The following is a 15,860-nucleotide window of genomic DNA, read 5'->3' on the forward strand; positions in this document are numbered from 1 at the left end:
CCTGGGGGGATCCAGTTTTCCCAGCCTCTTCCTACTGGAGCCTTTGTCTCTGACTCCCTTACTCACGTCAGAAAGTGTGGATGATGCTTAATCGTGTCCTCCGATTTCTCCAAGAAGGTCAGATCTGTGGCCTCCCCAGGACGCAAACACTCTTCATCCTGGGGATGTGGGACAGGGTAAGGGTTGTGCTGGGGCAGGGCTGCTGAGCACAGGAGATGTGGAGCACAGTGTGGGGAACAGAGAGACCAGGGGAAGGGGCAGCTCATAAAGAGCCTTCCTCAGGATGCATCTAGACCTCGTCTTCAATACACAGCCCTGCCCTGTCCCTGCCCAGCTGCAAGCTTTGGTCCTGTGGACAGATCAGGAGAGAAAAGGGAAGAGATGGCATCCTCCCCTACATGAGGTCTTGGAGGGGCAGAGGACTCACCAAAATGGAGATGATGCCCTTGAACTTCTCCTCCACCAGGTCACAGATGATCTTGTTGTTGAAATACTGGACTGGCTCCCACTGACAGGTCAAGAACAGGGAGACATTACAATGGGGTCCTAGCAGCTCCTCTCTGATAGTCCCTGGTGACTGGGCTTCCTGTGGCTCATAGGGGCTTTTGGGGGTTCACATACCGCAATGCCCTCGGCCTCGTACTCCTCCTGTTCGGATTTGAGAGTGAGCTCAATGAAGAGCTGCTGCAGTTTTTCATTGCAATAATTGATGCAGAATTGCTCAAAGCTGGAAGGGAAAAAGAGAAGACCCACAGTAGATCAAGGGTACCACGGGACAAGAAGGAAGGGAAATGTAGTGCAGGCCCCTGAGCACGTAAGGTAAGAATCACAGCATGGGATGGGCTAGGGTGCCTGGGCTAGAGCAGAGGGACCAGGATACAGAGGGTAGGAGGAGAGGCAGGGAGAGGGAGACAGTGGTGCTGACCTGTTGTGCTGAAACACCTCAAAGCCATAGATGTCCAGGAGCCCAAGGACTGTGGTGCTCCGCCAGCTGGGACTCTCAGCATCCTAGGGCCAGTCATTTAACCAAGAGCATGGGTCAAGTGTCAGCAAACTCCCATCTCCCAGGCCCCATTCTTCCTGGTCTGCTCTCCCTGCTGCCTTGGAAGCAGTCTGGGTGGAGCCCTCACCTTGGAGGCCAGTGATCTGTTGATTTTCCCGACCAGCCAGGTGAAAGTGCGGCTGTACACGGCTTTGGCCAGAGCATCCCGGGCATATGCTGCCTGCTCCAGGTTCAGCGGACTCAGGAGCTAGAGGGTGAGTCAGGGAGGTGAACAACCAGATGCCCTCTCCATTTCACTTCCTCGTTAGGATCAAGCAGAAGATCAGAAAACATGACTAGCGGCCCTCCTCACTCCCAGTGACCCTGGGATTTGAGCAGGTATCAGAGGACACAGTGGTCACACCATAAGGTAGCAGAGGGTCAAGAGACCCATTCCTGAAGGTGGAAGTCTTGCTTGCAATCTGCCACCCTCTTCCTGTGTGATCTTGGCCAGCTCACTGAGCCTCTCTGAGCTAAGAGATTGCTTGAGTTGCCATGCAGGCAACCCCTGATACACAGTAACTCTGTGCACACTGGGAATAAACTATTGTCCAGCCCAGTAGTATCTCCATGAATAGTTTCAAATGGGACCGCTGTGATCCATTACGGGTTTTACTGGCTGATCTTTGGGAATAGATCACCAGGCTTTTCTTCCTAGTTCCCTGAAACTTGTTCCGCACCATTGCAATGCACAACTGTCCACTCACAGATGAATAGTAGCTGCAACTGAGGTCCACTTGTCTGGAATAGAACTTGGGTCTCCTCTATGGAAGGTAAGAATTATACCACTGAGCTACCACTGCCCTTGAACCGTTAGCAAAGAGGATGAGATGAGCAGACCAGGCAGAGGGGAATGGTGGGGCTGCGGGCTGCCTGGAACACCTGTACCTCTCCCTCAGACACACTTCCCCAGGCAAAGACTGGACTCACCTCTTCTCCCTTGGCGATGATCTTCCTGTGTGTCAGGGCTTCCCTCAACGTCGAACCTTCCACACCGAGGAGCTGAGAAGAATGGGAGGATGGGCACAGTGAGGGTGTCCCGCTGCCCCACCCCTCACCTTGCTCTCTGCCCACTCCACTCACCCTGGTCAGATACTTGAGCTGGTTTTCAGTGGTCACCTGGGCGTTGCTATCTTCATCGGCAGCAAAGTGGATGTTGCCCAAATGCAGGACACTCGCTACAATGCTCAGCAGGTCCTGAGGGAGAGGAGAGGGCAGGCGGGAAGGTGGAGATTCTGGGAGGGGCAGAGAGTGATGTGTGGACAGATGCAGGAAGCCGCGCTGGAGAGATGAGGGCTATGAAGGGACAGTGGTTCTAAAGGCAGAAGGTGACTTTCAGGGTGGGACAGAAGGACACAGGGAGTCACCGGCAGGGGTCTCACCTCCACTTCATCCTCGCTGAAATCGATGACTGTCAGAGCCTTCCTGACCACCTTCCAGTCACTCTTGTCATTGATGGAGGAGACTTTGGCACACTGGCCCTGGAGGAAGGGCACAGCTGGGTCACGGCTCTGGCACTGTGTCCTCTGGGTAGCACCTTCCCTGCCTGCCCGCCACTCACCTTCACCAAGTACAGGTAGCTCTGGGCATTCCGCTCTAAGCCCAGCCTGCGGAGCGTCTCCTCCTCGCCCCCTTCCAGCAGCTGGTAGAAGACGTGGAAGTTCCTCTCTCCGTGGTTCTGGTGCACCACTCGGGACTTCTCCAGGAGGTAACTAAGGATGTGGCCTCCCACAGGGGCACCCTGTGGACAGGGACAGCACAGGCACTGGATAAGAACACTGGGGAACAGGGCCCAACTTCTCTCTTCCAGACACTCCTAGGCTTTGAAATCAGCCAGCCATGGCTACTAATTCCACCCCTGCTATTAGCTCAGTGGGTTCAAGCAAATCACCCTTTTGGGTCTCAGTTCTTCATCTACGAAATGGGGAGACCTAACCCCACTTTAAGGGGCTGTAAAAGAGATACAGCCTACCTGGCAGCTCTACTTGGATGCCCGACAGGTATCTCAAACTCAAGAAGTCCACAAATGAACACCTCATCTCCCCTCCTCAAATCAGCTTCCCACAGCTGATTCGCTCCTCCCACAGCTTCCCTTCTAGGGCAACAGCGACTCCTTCCATCAAGTAGTTCAGTTCACCAACAAGCGTGCAGTTCATTCAAGAAGCTGCTTTGTCCAATCAGACAGCAAATCCTGCTGGTTTAACCTCCAAACATATCCAGAACCAATCATCGCTCACCACCTCCACTGCCACATGAGGCTGAGCCACTGTCATCCGTCACCAGGATTATCACATCCGTATGCTAACCGGTTTCCCTGCTTCTGTCCTGGCCTTCATATAGTCTATGCTTAACATGGTCTAGTCTCAACACAGGAGCCAGTGTGACCCTTTTAAAAAAGTCAAGTCCCTCTCCCCTTCCATCTAGAATAAAAATCAAGGTTTTTCTTACTATTATTCACAAACATTATGTCACGTGCATGTCAAATCAAGGTTTTTAGAAAGACCTATGAGAGCCTGCAGCCTCTTGCCCTTCTTATCTCTCCTCTAGCCACTCTAGGCTCCTGCTTGTCCCTTGATCTCCAAACATGCTCCCACCTCAGGACCTCTGCACGGGCTGATTCGTCTGCCTGGAAATTCTCTCCCAGGTATCTGATCTTTTGTTCCCTTATCCTAGCTGTCTTACTTAAAACAGCAACTGTCCCACCCCTCAGTGGTCCCTCTAGTCCTTCTTTTTCTGCTGTGACCCTGGCTGCCTAATTTGTTATGCTTCTATTTAGTGTCTCTCTCCCAGGAGCAGTAATTTCTCTGTTGTGTTTCATTACTGCATCTCCTGCATCTACAACAGTGCTTATCACAGTGTTGTTGTGTACTATTGAGTCAGAGCTGACCCCTGGCTGATCCTCCAGTTGAGTTTTCAGAGGCAGTAAGTTGCATGGTAGGAGGGTGCCTATCTCATTCATGTGGAACAGCTGGTGAATTCAAACCATATACCATTAGGCCACAGTTGTTGTTATGTGCTGTCGAGTCACCTGCAACTCATAGTGACTCTATGTACAACAGCCCTAAACCCTGCTCTATCCCATGCCAATCCTTGTCTCCAACACATATACCCCCCATTACTCCAGCCACTGAATTAATCTACCCCATCGAGGGTCTTCCTCTCCTGCACTGTCCCTCCACCCTCCCAAGCATGACATCCCTCTCCAATGACTGGTCGCTCCTTGCAACATGTCCAAAGTATGTCAGATGAAGCTTCAGAATCTTTGCCTCCAAGGAGTAGCCTAGTTTCACCCTCTCTAGGATAAACCTGTTTGTTCTCCTAGCAGTCCATGGTATATTCAATACAAAGGCATCAATTCTCTTTCTATCATCCCTACTCATTGTCCAGCTTTCTGATGTAGGCATTTAATAAATATTTGCTGATGCCAAAGACCTGGTCTGTGATCACCTGTTGACTAGGGACCCCCCTTGTCTCCTTCCTGGATACACCCACAGGTACCTTGAAGTCAAACTGCACATCCATGTACTTTCCAAACCGGCTGGAGTTATCATTCCGAAGGGTCTTGGCATTCCCAAAGGCCTGGAAGGGGGCAGGGTAGTATGAGAGACACCTGACATGTCCCCACCCTTGCCCCCCAGACATTGCTGTCCTCTCACCTCCAGCACAGGATTGCTCTGCAGCAGCCGGTCCCGCACTGCACCCCCTCGCTCAGGGGCTGGGCACGTCTCTGCATAGAACTGCAGCAGCCTCTTGGTGGCCTCTGTCTTACCTGCCCCGCTCTCCCCAGAGATCATCACTGCCTGGTCCCTGCGCTCTGTGCGCAATGCCCGGTACACGGTGTCGGCCACTGCGAACCTGGGGGCAGGGAGTTCAGATCATGGTGGGTCAACTTGTGGCAGGGGAACACTTGTGACTGGGAATCAGGGTAGACTCTTAAGGATGGAGTCTAGGAGAGTCCCTTGTGTAAAGGTCATTCTTTAGTTGAAGATGAAGGATTACTTTCAGAGGGAAAATTAAGGGAATTGTTTATGGGTGAGTCAACCAATCTCATCCTGGGTCTTCCTCTCCTACACTGTCCCTCCACACTTCCAAGCATGATGTCCCTTTATAAGGACTGGATCCTCCTGGCCACATGCCCAAAGTATGAGATGGATTGACTCAGTGACTGGAGAAATGGGATTAGGTCTGTTGGAGATGATGAGATTGGCTCAGGATAGGGCAGGGTTCAGAGCTAATGTACATAGGGTTGCAGGAGACTTGATGGCACATAACAACAACTTCTCAATGGGGGAAGCTATTGGGAGTCACTCAAGTGGAAGTTGGGACCATTTACAAGGAGGACTGGGATGTCTCATAGGTGGTAGTCAGAGGGCCACTAAGGTGAGGGGGGCATATGAGGTAGTGTGAGGAGAAGTCATGGATGTGAGTAGGGGTGGAGGCTGGTGAAGTTCTTCCCATAAATTTAAAAAGCTGATCTCAGGTAGGGGCAGAAGGTCATTCTAGAATACAGAGTTTTGGAATTCCTCAGATATGAGTCAGGATTCATCACTAGTGGGAGCTGTGGATCATTTTCGAATGACCACTGAGGTGGACTGACCTGAGGGTGGAGATGGGGGTGGTCACTGTTAGGGGTGCTGGGGTCACTCACAGGTGGGGGGGCACTTCATAGAAGCTCACGCCACGGTAACGCTCCATGTGTTGCCGGCTGTAGATCTGTAGGTCCCGGTAGGGGTTGACAGAGACCAGTACGGGGCCAATGTAGGTCTGATGTAAGTGGAAGAAAGCAGGTCATGATCTCATGATCCTGGTGCCCCCTTCTTTCTTCTCCCTCTTCTCTGCACCCCCAACACCCCAGCCATCTCCCCACTTGGGCCTCACGTAAATGAGGTTCTCCCGGAAGCGCCGTCGCAGGTTGTCGATGAAGGCTGCTTCGCTGGTGAAGTTCTCTAGCAGCACAAAATCCTGCACCCCCACCCGGTCACGGGCGGTCAGTGCGCTCTCCATGGTCACCCGCACCCCGTCACTGCCCAGGGCCTGCAGGAGAGAGTCAATGCCAGAAAGGTCTCTACTGTGGCCAAGGGGCGGAAAGGCAGGGAGACACAGAACACCCAGGACATGGAATACGCTGGGTTACAGGACACCAGGCAGAGGCCATGTGGAGCACAAGAGACCCAGGCACAGGGCACCTGGACACACAGAATGCAGGAGACAGGGGAGCTAGGCCACTGAATCCAGGGAGCTGCTGGTTTTGAGACACAGAAGAAATGCCTCTCAATTTTGCTCAGTGACCTTGAGAAAATCCTTCCTCCCTGGGTGGCCTACTCCTCAAGGAGAAGGCGGAAGTCAGACCAGGTAACCTCAGGTGAGAGCCATCTGTCACAGGCGCGCTTTGGAGGACAAATGGCTTAAAATAACTGTGCAGGTGGGATGTGGGGTATCTCTCCCAGTGCTGTGCCCATTAATCTGTGTGGTGTGGAGAAGCACGAGACCCCCCCTCCAGCCCACAGGAGAGCGATTCCTCGGAGGCCACCCACTCCAGCTGTGCTCCACACTTCCCAGAAGCGGGGCAGCCCTCTCTGCACTGTAGGGGCCACTCCCTTGGCTCCAGCTGCTAGTCTCCTCAGATTTACTTCTCCACTGAGAATCCCCTGAGACCTCAAGGGAGTAGGGGTTTCACCATAGAAAAGTCCAGATGCCGCGGAGGCCAGCAGGGTGCGGAAAACACAGACTCAGTAAGGCCCTTATCCCACAACCTTAAAGCCAAGATTCCTCAATAAAGAGACACCTCAGAATGTCAAAGGTCAGGGAAGAGAGAGGTGGAGGCGGGCAATGAACATACTAAAAAGGCTCGGGTCTCCTATAACCCCATATGGCCCTGATCTCTGGGGGAAAACAAGATCTTGAGCTTCCAGGCCTGACCCTCACCTTTCCCACTCCCAGTCCCGCCCCTAGGCGGTCCCCAAATCTGGCAGCAGGCCCCGCCCACTTGCCCTCTGGGTGAGGGGGGGTCTCAGGGCTCCCAGCTGTCTCCAAGAGCTGCTGTCCCAGTCTGAGTCCCAGAGCCCCATGGTGCTCCCCGCCTCGGGCCTCCTCCCTGCAACTTTTTGGGACATTTCTCCACCCGAAATTCCTGGGCCGCGCCCGCTTCCTGGCGAGGCCGAGAGGTAGGGAGGAGAGCCCGGGACCCCCGCCCTGCCCAGCACCCCGCTCACCGACGCCCGGTAGCGCATCCTGCCCCGCCGGCCTGGCGCCCAGCTCTGCTCCCGCGCTCCCGGCCTGAGCTCGGCGGCGGCGGCGGCGTCAGCAAGGGAGGGGCCGGCCCGCCCCCGCCCCCGCCCCCAGCGCCTCTCCCTGCGCAGCCCCCAGGCGCAGGGCTCCCTCGGCTACCCCGCGTAGCTCCGGGCTGGGACGCCCCGTCCTTCTGCAGATAGCAGGGTGGGGAGAGGACCGAGGGGGACCCCGGGACAGAGCTGGGGGGCGGGGGCGGGGGCGGGGCTCCGACCGGGCGGGGGCTTTGCCTGAGTCAGGTTTTCCAAGAGGGACGTAGTTGCTTCCAGGGTGGGGCCCGGAACCCAGGCAGCTGCTGGGTCTATGAGGACCCGGAACTGACTTCTGAGTTTATGTCTACACTGTGCAGCTGGACCAGGCATGGGACGAGGGACCATGGGTTTCAGAGGAAAGATTCCCTTCCCCCCTTCACCCCAACCTCGAGTCCCAGAGAAAAGTTAAAAATAGAACAAATGTCCAAATACGGCCGGCCGGCGTGCCCGGGCAGGCGGAGCCTCGGTGTGGGATACGGCGCCCCCCCCCAGCCCCGCGTAAATACATTTGAGTGGCAGGCCCCGAGCCTTCAAGCTTGGGGAAACTGTTTTGGTTCCTGCTTCAGTGCCAAGCGCTCCAAATGAGAAGGTCACAAACGTCTTTGGCTAGGGCACCGTGTCGTAGCCACTGTTAGGGGTTCATTTTTCTACCTGGGAAATCTGTGTCTACGTCCACTATTTGAAACTATTCTGCACCCCATTCTAAACAACACAAATTAGACTTGTGTGCTTCACAGCCCCTCATGCCTCTCTCTTCTGCGGCTGGTGCTAGGGACTCCTTCTCTTGTCCCTTTGGACCCCCCCCACATCCTCTTCCAGGACCCCTTCCTTCACCTCAGTGCAGCCCCTATCAGCCACACCCCTCGCTGGGCCCTCCCTCAGGAAGGACAGGCTCTCAGGCCAAGGGGTGAACAACTGCCCATACTCCCCCCGCCCCCTCCAACCCTCCGTGAACGCATGGGGAGGTGATTTGTTAGAGCTTGACGAAAGTTTGGCATTTTCTTACTAGTAGTATGACCGCCAAGGGAACTCTAGTGGTGCAGTGGTAAGGAGTTGCCCTGTCAACCCAAGAGCACACTGTTCCCTTCGATTTACAATCTCTTGAAAACTCCCTGGAGGGTAGGTCACCTATGAGTCGGTTCCCACCTTACAGTTCATAACAACAGGTGGGTCACCTATGAGTCGGTTCCCACCTTACAGTTCATAACAACAGTATGACGCCTGCCAGAAAGTCACAACTCTCTGAGCTTGTTTCTTCCTCCTTAAAATGAGGCAAATATCCTCCTAAAATGGTTTGAGAGAAGTGCTGAGGAACCACTCAAATCTAAACCCCAAGGCCTTTGAGTGGGTTATGAATCATAGCGACCCTGCACCAGGTTCAAGCCTGTAAATCTTAACAGAAGCCATCGTTCTCCAGTAGAGCGGCTGGCGGATTTGAACCTCTCACTCTTCAGATAGCAGTCCACAACACTTAAAATACTATGGCATTCCAAGGTCCCTTCAAGGACCTCCCAGGCCTTTAATAAACCACACTTTCCTCCCTGCCCTTCCTCTTCTCCTCCAGACTTCATTCCAAACATGCCTGGGTCACTCTTATCTAAGGGATAAAGCCTCTCAGGCATGGCTGGTAGTTATAAAGCGCTCTCTAGCACCCTAGGTACCTGCCTCCACCTGACAGATAAGGAACCTGGCACAGATTAGCGGGACATTGACTTGTCCGGGAAGGGAAATAGGGGAGGGCGCCTAAACTGCCGCACCCCATCCCCCTCGGACCCAGGCTCCCTGGGGAGGGGTGAAGCTGCTGCAGGTGCGGCCTCGAGGGGAAAGCTCATTACCCTGAGAACAACAGCCCGGCCGGAGTCACGGCCCCGGGGACCCCGCAGAGGACGCCAGCTGGGAAATAGCCCCCATCCCTAAGGGGCAAGGGGACTGGGAGCCCGCGCGCGCAGCTGAGACACGGCGAGGGAAGAAGAGAGAGGCTGGGAGCCGGACAGAGGTGAACAAAGGGAGGGGCACGCTATACGGCGCTCCCGGCTTTAAAATCCAGAAGAGAGTGACTAGGGCATTCAGCTTCCAGTGCTGTCGGCCGAGAGGAGTGCATTAAAAGACCGCAGACCCAGCAGCTGGTGCAGGAGAAAATGGGGCTGGGAAGCAAGGCGGGGCTTCGCGGCCGCAGTGCCCGCCCCGCCCGCCGCCGCGTCAAGCGGCTGGAATGAGGAGAATCCGTGCGCGGAGGGGTCCAGCCGGACCCCCGCCACCCCGAGTTGCGCCGCCGCATTCCCGGGATGCCCGTGGGCGCCCCCGCAGCCGCCGCCCGGCGGTGGAAGAAGGCAGTCACTCCGTCGGCGGGCGGGCTTGGGGGCTGGCCCAGGCTCGTCCCGTCCCGTCCCCAGTGACTCCCGGTGCCCTGCCTGGCCCCACTGACGGAAGCGCGGGCGGCAGGAGGTGGGGAAGCGGAGAGTGTGAACGACCTCCGCCAGCGCTGCGGGGCCGCCGTCCTTGCGTTATTCCCGCCAATGTCCCCAGCCAGGTCACAAGGTCTGTATTATTACTTGACTACACAGGTGAAATGACTGGGTCAAGATCTCTGGGTTAATGATAAGGGAGAGTGGGACCAGAAGACTCGGGATCCAAGCTCTTTCTGATCCCATAGGGCTGCCAGAAGGGGAGGGCCCAGAATAGTGCCTTTTCTTCCTCCTAACATCTCATCTGCTCTGGACGGATTTACATGGCTACCCTACCAGACAGACCTCCCTCGGTGACTGGTGACTGTCAGAATAGGCCCCTACGGGTGGTGTGTAGTTCTCTAGGCATGCAGGTCTTGAAAGTAACAGCTAGGGAATGAGCAATGGCCTTTGTAGGTCTCAAAGGGCCTAAGGCACAGGAGTTAGCAAAGGTCATGGCTTCTGAGTGACCTAGACTAGGGACATATTTCCCAAGGTTGTCAATAGGTCTCCTCCCACCTGGTTAGGTGAAACTGCAGCCCTGGGGCGGGCCCAGCAACCCTAGATCATCCTGAGCCCTTTACTACAAGCCAGATGCTCCAAATCTGACCTCTGGGGGCGTGGGACAGGGGAGGGCAGTGGGCTGTCTCAAATGGACCCCTAGACAGGAACACACACACACATCTGGAGGAGGCATTCTAAGTCTTTTGCTATAACCAGCTTCCCCCTCAGCCTCAGCCAGCCTCAACCTCTTGGGACAGGAACAACCACAGATGGTTCGCTCACCAGCAGTGCTGGACAGGCACAGAGCAGGTGCTCAGTTTATATTTACCAAACAAATTTTAGTTCTGGGCTCAGGCTGGCCCACCAAGGACTATTGTGAAAGAATAATGGAAGAAGGGGTGGGAGCTTAAGATGTTCTGTCTTGATTGTGCACAATCTGCAGTAACTCCAGGTCCAGAACCATGAGCCTTTGGCCTGATGGACACTATTGACTTACTGGGGAGCAGGGTCCAATGAAATAAAATAACAGAGCATCAAAAGGACTAATGTGCCACATGAACTTCAGTCTCCATAACCCTGACTAGAAGAACTAGATGATGCCAGGTGGTGTTCTGACTGTCCCAAAACAGATTGCCACAGTCCTTGATACAGTGGAGAGAAAATGTGAAACAAAACTCAAAATCATAAAAAAGACCAGGTTTACTAGTCTGACAGAGATTGGTGGAACCCTGCTAGTATGGCCCTTCGTCACCCTTCAAACCTGGAACTGAAAACTACCCTGTGATTCAACTTAAAGCGAAACAATAAATAAGCCTATTAGGGGGTACCTGATTCAGGACATGGTCTTCTCAATCACTCGGTACACATCTGAGAGCGGGATGATGAATGACAGAAGAATTGGATGCTTTTCAGTTGTGGTGATGGAGAAGAGTACGGAAGATCCTACGGACTACCAATAATAACAAAGAGGAAAAAGTGCAGCCAGAGTGGCCCTTGGAGGCAAAGATGGCGAAACTTTGGGCATGTTGCTAGAAGATGCTATTCCTTGGAGAGGGACATCATCATGCTTAGAAAGATGGAGGATCACCAAAAAAGAAGCCCCCCGATGAGGTGGATCGACACAGTGACGGCAGCAGTGGGGTTCAAGTGTGTCAGAAATTATGTGGATTGCACAGAATAGGACAAGGTTCAGGTCTGTTGTTCACAGGGTCGCTTTAAATCTTAACTGACTTCACAGCACCAAAAAGTCACATAAGGTGAACAGTAACGCCAGGGAGAAATGCACTTCTTGGACCAACCACCCAGATAAGATCAAAAGGGCAGCATTTGCCTAGAGACAAAGCTAGGATAGCAGAAAGGTTGAGGAAAGAAGGATGAATGGAAATGGGAAATACAAGGAGGCAGTGGGAAGCGTCGCGTTCTGAGGTGGAACTTGTAATCAATGTTAGAAAACAATGTGCATGAATTGTTGAACAGAAAACCAATTTGCTCTGCAAACTTTCATTTCAGCCCCAGTGGAAAGTTAGAAAAAGAAAACACACAAAAAATTAAACAGGGCACCTTGATGTTCTGTCAAACGTTTAGGAAGGAGGGAGGCACCTCCAGCTACATCTTATTTGTCCTCTCCCTGGCTTCTGACTTCTAGCCCCCATCACCTGCTACATCCTCACCGCGGGACCATCACTACTGCTTTCCTGAACCACAGAGGCCTCCCTCTCACCAGCCTGCCTTTCTCTAGCTCCAGTCCATTTGTCTACAGCAGCCCACAATGTTTAAACATGCAAATTAGAACAATTAACACTTAATAGATTGGTGGTTTATAGGACATTCTCCTTTTGTTAGGACCCAGCTAAGGGCTTCAGCTCTGCTTCTTGTCAGGCCCCTATCTTTCCCTGTGACCAAGTCACTAGTCCTCTCCAGTCCCTTCCTCCTTACACTGCGCCCGCACAGCACACACAGACTGGACGGGCGGCTTGAGCCCTGCCACCGGGCACACGTGGCTCTCTGAGCTTCCCCCTTTGCACCTGCAGCTTACTTGGCACAGCGCCTCCTCCCCCCTCCCCACCTGACTGACTCCTAGTCATCCTAGGAGACCAGGTCCGGTATTACCTCCTCCGGAACCCCTTACTGGTGCTTCCCACACGTAGCCCCTCCTTATCGCAACACATGCTAATTGCTGGTTTTCTTGTCTGTCCCACCACCCCCAGTTCCTGCCTGGGCACACACGCCTAGGGCACGCTGAGATGTGAATGAATGAATCCATCCCAGGGCCCAGGCGTGTGAACAGGAGGCTGGAGTGCTCCGGGAGTTAGTAAGGCTGAGGGCCAGCCATTCATTCTCTCATTCATCCGTGAGACCCCCCACCCTCCACAGTCACACGCGCTGCAGTTGAGCCCCGGGCAGAGAACGGGAAGGGGCGGGACTCGGGCAGCTTCTCCGGAACCTCAAGGCAGAGCAGGGCAGAGGGGGGGCCTGGAAGGGGCACGCAGAGTGCTAGGGTCCCGCGCTCCTGACTGCCTCCCCTTACCCTCACATTAGGGGCAAGTAAACTAAGTCCCCGCCAGGCTGCGTTCGGGTGCCACGCGCTCCCAGGACCCGGCGCCGCTGGGCCGCGCCGACCCTCGCTCCCCAGCGATCCCAGGGCCAACGACCCCGCATGCCGACCGGCTCGGCGCCCCGCAGCTCGCCCTCTTCCCATCCCGCTGGCCGGCAGAGGCCCCCGGGCCGCCCGCCCTGCGCCCGCGCCCCGTGTACCCACCGGTTCGGCTCCTCGGGCGCGCGGGAGGGGCTGGGCGGGCGGCGTGGCTGGCTCGGGAGTCAGCCGCCCCGACACGCTCTCCCCGCCCAGGGCCCGCCGGGGGCCGGGCCGCCGCCTGTCGTCATCCCGAGCAGAGCCCCGGCCTGGGCGCGCGCGCACCCTCCGCCCCGCCCCGGCCGGCCTGGTCCGCAGACTAGTCCGCACACCCCAGAACCAGGGGCAGGCGAGGCCAGGCGCGTCACAGTCACTCACACCCCTCTCAAGCGCACACCTTGCACACACATATTATATACACATATACCCCTCTCACGTGCACATGCATACGTACACCTCTCACATATATTACATGCACACACGTGTACTCCCCCTTTCACACGCACACTTACACACACATTACATACACTCCCTTCTCTGTCACACACACACACACCCATACACACTCCCTTCTCTTTCACTTCCACGCGCACGTTACATACACAGCCCTCACATACACACACTCCCTTCTCTGTCACACACACACACATTATACACACAACCCTTCTCTCTGACACACACACACCTATCAGTATACACATACACACCTCTCACATACACACACTCCCTTCTCTGTCACACAACACCCCTCTCTCACACTCATACATCCCTCTTAGTATACACACACATCACATACACCTCTCACATACACCCCCTCCCTTCTCTGTCATATACACGCCCTTATTTCACTCACATACACTCCCCTACAAACCCCCCCGAAGTTACATACACACACCTCTCTTACATACACACACTCCCTTCACACACACACACACACACACATTCCCCGGGCACTCATACACCCTCTTCCAGCAGTGACCTGACCCCTTCAACTCAGGGTCCCCCTGACCCGTACCCTGCCTCCCGGAGGAGGAGCAGTTAGCCAGTTCTAATTACCCCCATGCCCACCACACTTCTCAGCCCACCCGGCCAGCACCCAGGTCTGGAACACCAGAAAGGAGAGGGGAGGCATTAACTGAGTCTGTACTATGCACTAGTCTTTTCCACCTCAAGCTGCACTGTCACCAAGTGATGTGCATTTCATAGCTCAGTCTGTGGAAGTTAAGGGAGTTGAAGGAGAAGAATTAAAACATAATTCTCAGCTTTGCAAAACTTTGTGTCTGTGGTCCTTAAATTATTCCTCTTCCCTCCCCCACTTAACCCTCTTTCTTTCAGTTCCACCAAGCAGAATCCCTCCCAACTCTTCATCTCTTTCCAGAGAGGTTTGCATGAGGGGGCCCACAGGTCCCTGATGAGTCCCTTTTCTCTCCTCCCAGCCCAGGGCATCCAGCTTACGAGTTTGCAGGGCCTGTGGGGGTGAACCACGCGGATGATCTCCCCGGTGGGTATCAGCTCCACTTGCAGCGCCATGGTGCCCTGCGGACAGCCAGTGCGCTGAGCACCAGTGTCTCTCCACGCAAGCCCGCCCGCCTGGTCGCTGGTCTAGCTTCTCCTGGAGCCAGGAATCTATGGTCTTGAGCCTGGATGGCCACTTGGTTCAGCTTCAGCTCCAGCCCCAGGGGATGTAGTTGGTCCAGCTTCTCAGGACACAGCTGGAGTGGCCCAGGTCTGATTGGGAGGCCACTTGGCCCGGAAGGTTGGGGCAGGAAGAGGAGGGGCTGAGGGTTGGAGGAAATGCCTGTTGTCCCAGGTAACCAGAGTAGTTGATGGAGTCACCCATGGGGGACTCTGGGCTCCAGGTCAAAGGGTAGGCGACTGTTTTCCCCAGCAACGCCATGGTCGGGGCCTCTCCTGCTGCCCATTCTCTAGTGTCAGTTGGAGAGCACTGTGACCACTCCCTAAAACAGGGTCACATCCTCCCTTAAATCAAGAGAGCCCATTACCAGGCACTGCCCCTACTTATCCCAATTTGCCTGACTCCCACAGCAGCAGCTGAGGCCCTTGTGCACTAGGGGCCAGTGCTGCTGAGGGTAAGTGCTAGCCATTCTGTGTGGAGGGGCTGGGCAGAGATGCAGGGGGTACTGAGAATAGCACAAAATTCTTGTGTTTCCAATGCCTGTAGTTGGATGTTGGTGTGTGAGCCCCCTGTAGTTCTGTTCTCTTAGCCTTTACATTCCAATAAGCACCCCAGCTGCCCTCCACCCCTCAATGTTCTTGTTATTCTATCTTTATTGTTGCTAAATCACAGCCTGACACTTTCCTGGCCTGGGAATGAGCCCTCTGGTCTCCAGTCATTCCTTATAGGAAGTAAGAAAGGGGAAGTGGACGGGGGAAACTGACATTTCCAAAGGAAGAGGCTAGCATGGGAGGGGCTGAAGGCTAGAAGACCTTTGCTGGCGGGCAACAGTCCCAGGGGCAGGCACCCTTCCCTCCCTACAGCTTCCTCCGCCCAGGAAAGGCCAGCAAAGCTTCCTTCCTTCCTCCGGGAAGCGCACATCTATCCAGCGCAGTCTCATCCCCGGCGGCCACACAATGGTCCTTATCAGCCATGGAGCCAAGCGCAGAGACCAGTGCACACCAAGTCTCACTTATTTCCTGTTTCCACCCAGAGGTCATATCCTGACTGAGGCCAAAAGGAGGGAGAGCGCTCCCCCTTCCCTTCCCGCCTCTCAATCACACTGGACTTGCCCCTCCCAGGACCCGGAGGGGCCCTGCAGCAGGAGGCAAGGGATAGAGGTGTGTGAGGAGTTAAAGGACAAAAATGGAGAGGTGGAAGGAAGAAGACAGGAGGTCAGCCCCACAGCTGTATTCAAAACTCCTTTAGAGTTGGCTAAGGGGAGGTTCATAATGGGTACTGT

At 54.9% G+C, this 15,860-nt stretch overlaps 1 protein-coding gene across 3 annotated transcripts in view; it reads right to left on the reverse strand.

Annotated features, from left to right (window-relative positions):
* MYO1C (myosin IC) overlaps positions 1 to 14,693 on the reverse strand; it is a 27,725-nt gene extending 13,032 nt beyond the window's left edge. The window contains exons 1-14 of one of the 3 annotated variants that reach the window (XM_006891014.1): positions 14,398 to 14,693; positions 5,921 to 6,076; positions 5,691 to 5,806; positions 4,699 to 4,897; positions 4,541 to 4,621; positions 2,604 to 2,783; positions 2,425 to 2,523; positions 2,126 to 2,239; positions 1,973 to 2,044; positions 1,131 to 1,250; positions 926 to 1,008; positions 622 to 727; positions 428 to 508; positions 67 to 158 (exon numbers count right to left, since the gene is read on the reverse strand). In XM_006891014.1, the coding sequence (XP_006891076.1) occupies positions 67 to 158; positions 428 to 508; positions 622 to 727; positions 926 to 1,008; positions 1,131 to 1,250; positions 1,973 to 2,044; positions 2,126 to 2,239; positions 2,425 to 2,523; positions 2,604 to 2,783; positions 4,541 to 4,621; positions 4,699 to 4,897; positions 5,691 to 5,806; positions 5,921 to 6,076; positions 14,398 to 14,472 (1,574 nt within the window). In that variant the 5' untranslated portion in view covers positions 14,473 to 14,693. Of the gene's footprint in view, positions 1 to 66; positions 159 to 427; positions 509 to 621; positions 728 to 925; positions 1,009 to 1,130; positions 1,251 to 1,972; positions 2,045 to 2,125; positions 2,240 to 2,424; positions 2,524 to 2,603; positions 2,784 to 4,540; positions 4,622 to 4,698; positions 4,898 to 5,690; positions 5,807 to 5,920; positions 6,077 to 7,254; positions 7,312 to 13,068; positions 13,143 to 14,397 lie in introns of those variants that run through there. The other 2 variants (XM_006891016.1, XM_006891015.1) reach the window with 2 other exon arrangements.
* Between the last annotated feature and the right edge of the window lie 1,167 nt (positions 14,694 to 15,860).

The sequence above is a fragment of the Elephantulus edwardii genome, unplaced genomic scaffold (genome assembly GCF_000299155.1).
Source record: "Elephantulus edwardii isolate Elephantulus edwardi_28Jun2011 unplaced genomic scaffold, EleEdw1.0 scaffold00094, whole genome shotgun sequence".
Taxonomy (NCBI): Eukaryota; Metazoa; Chordata; class Mammalia; order Macroscelidea; family Macroscelididae; genus Elephantulus; species Elephantulus edwardii.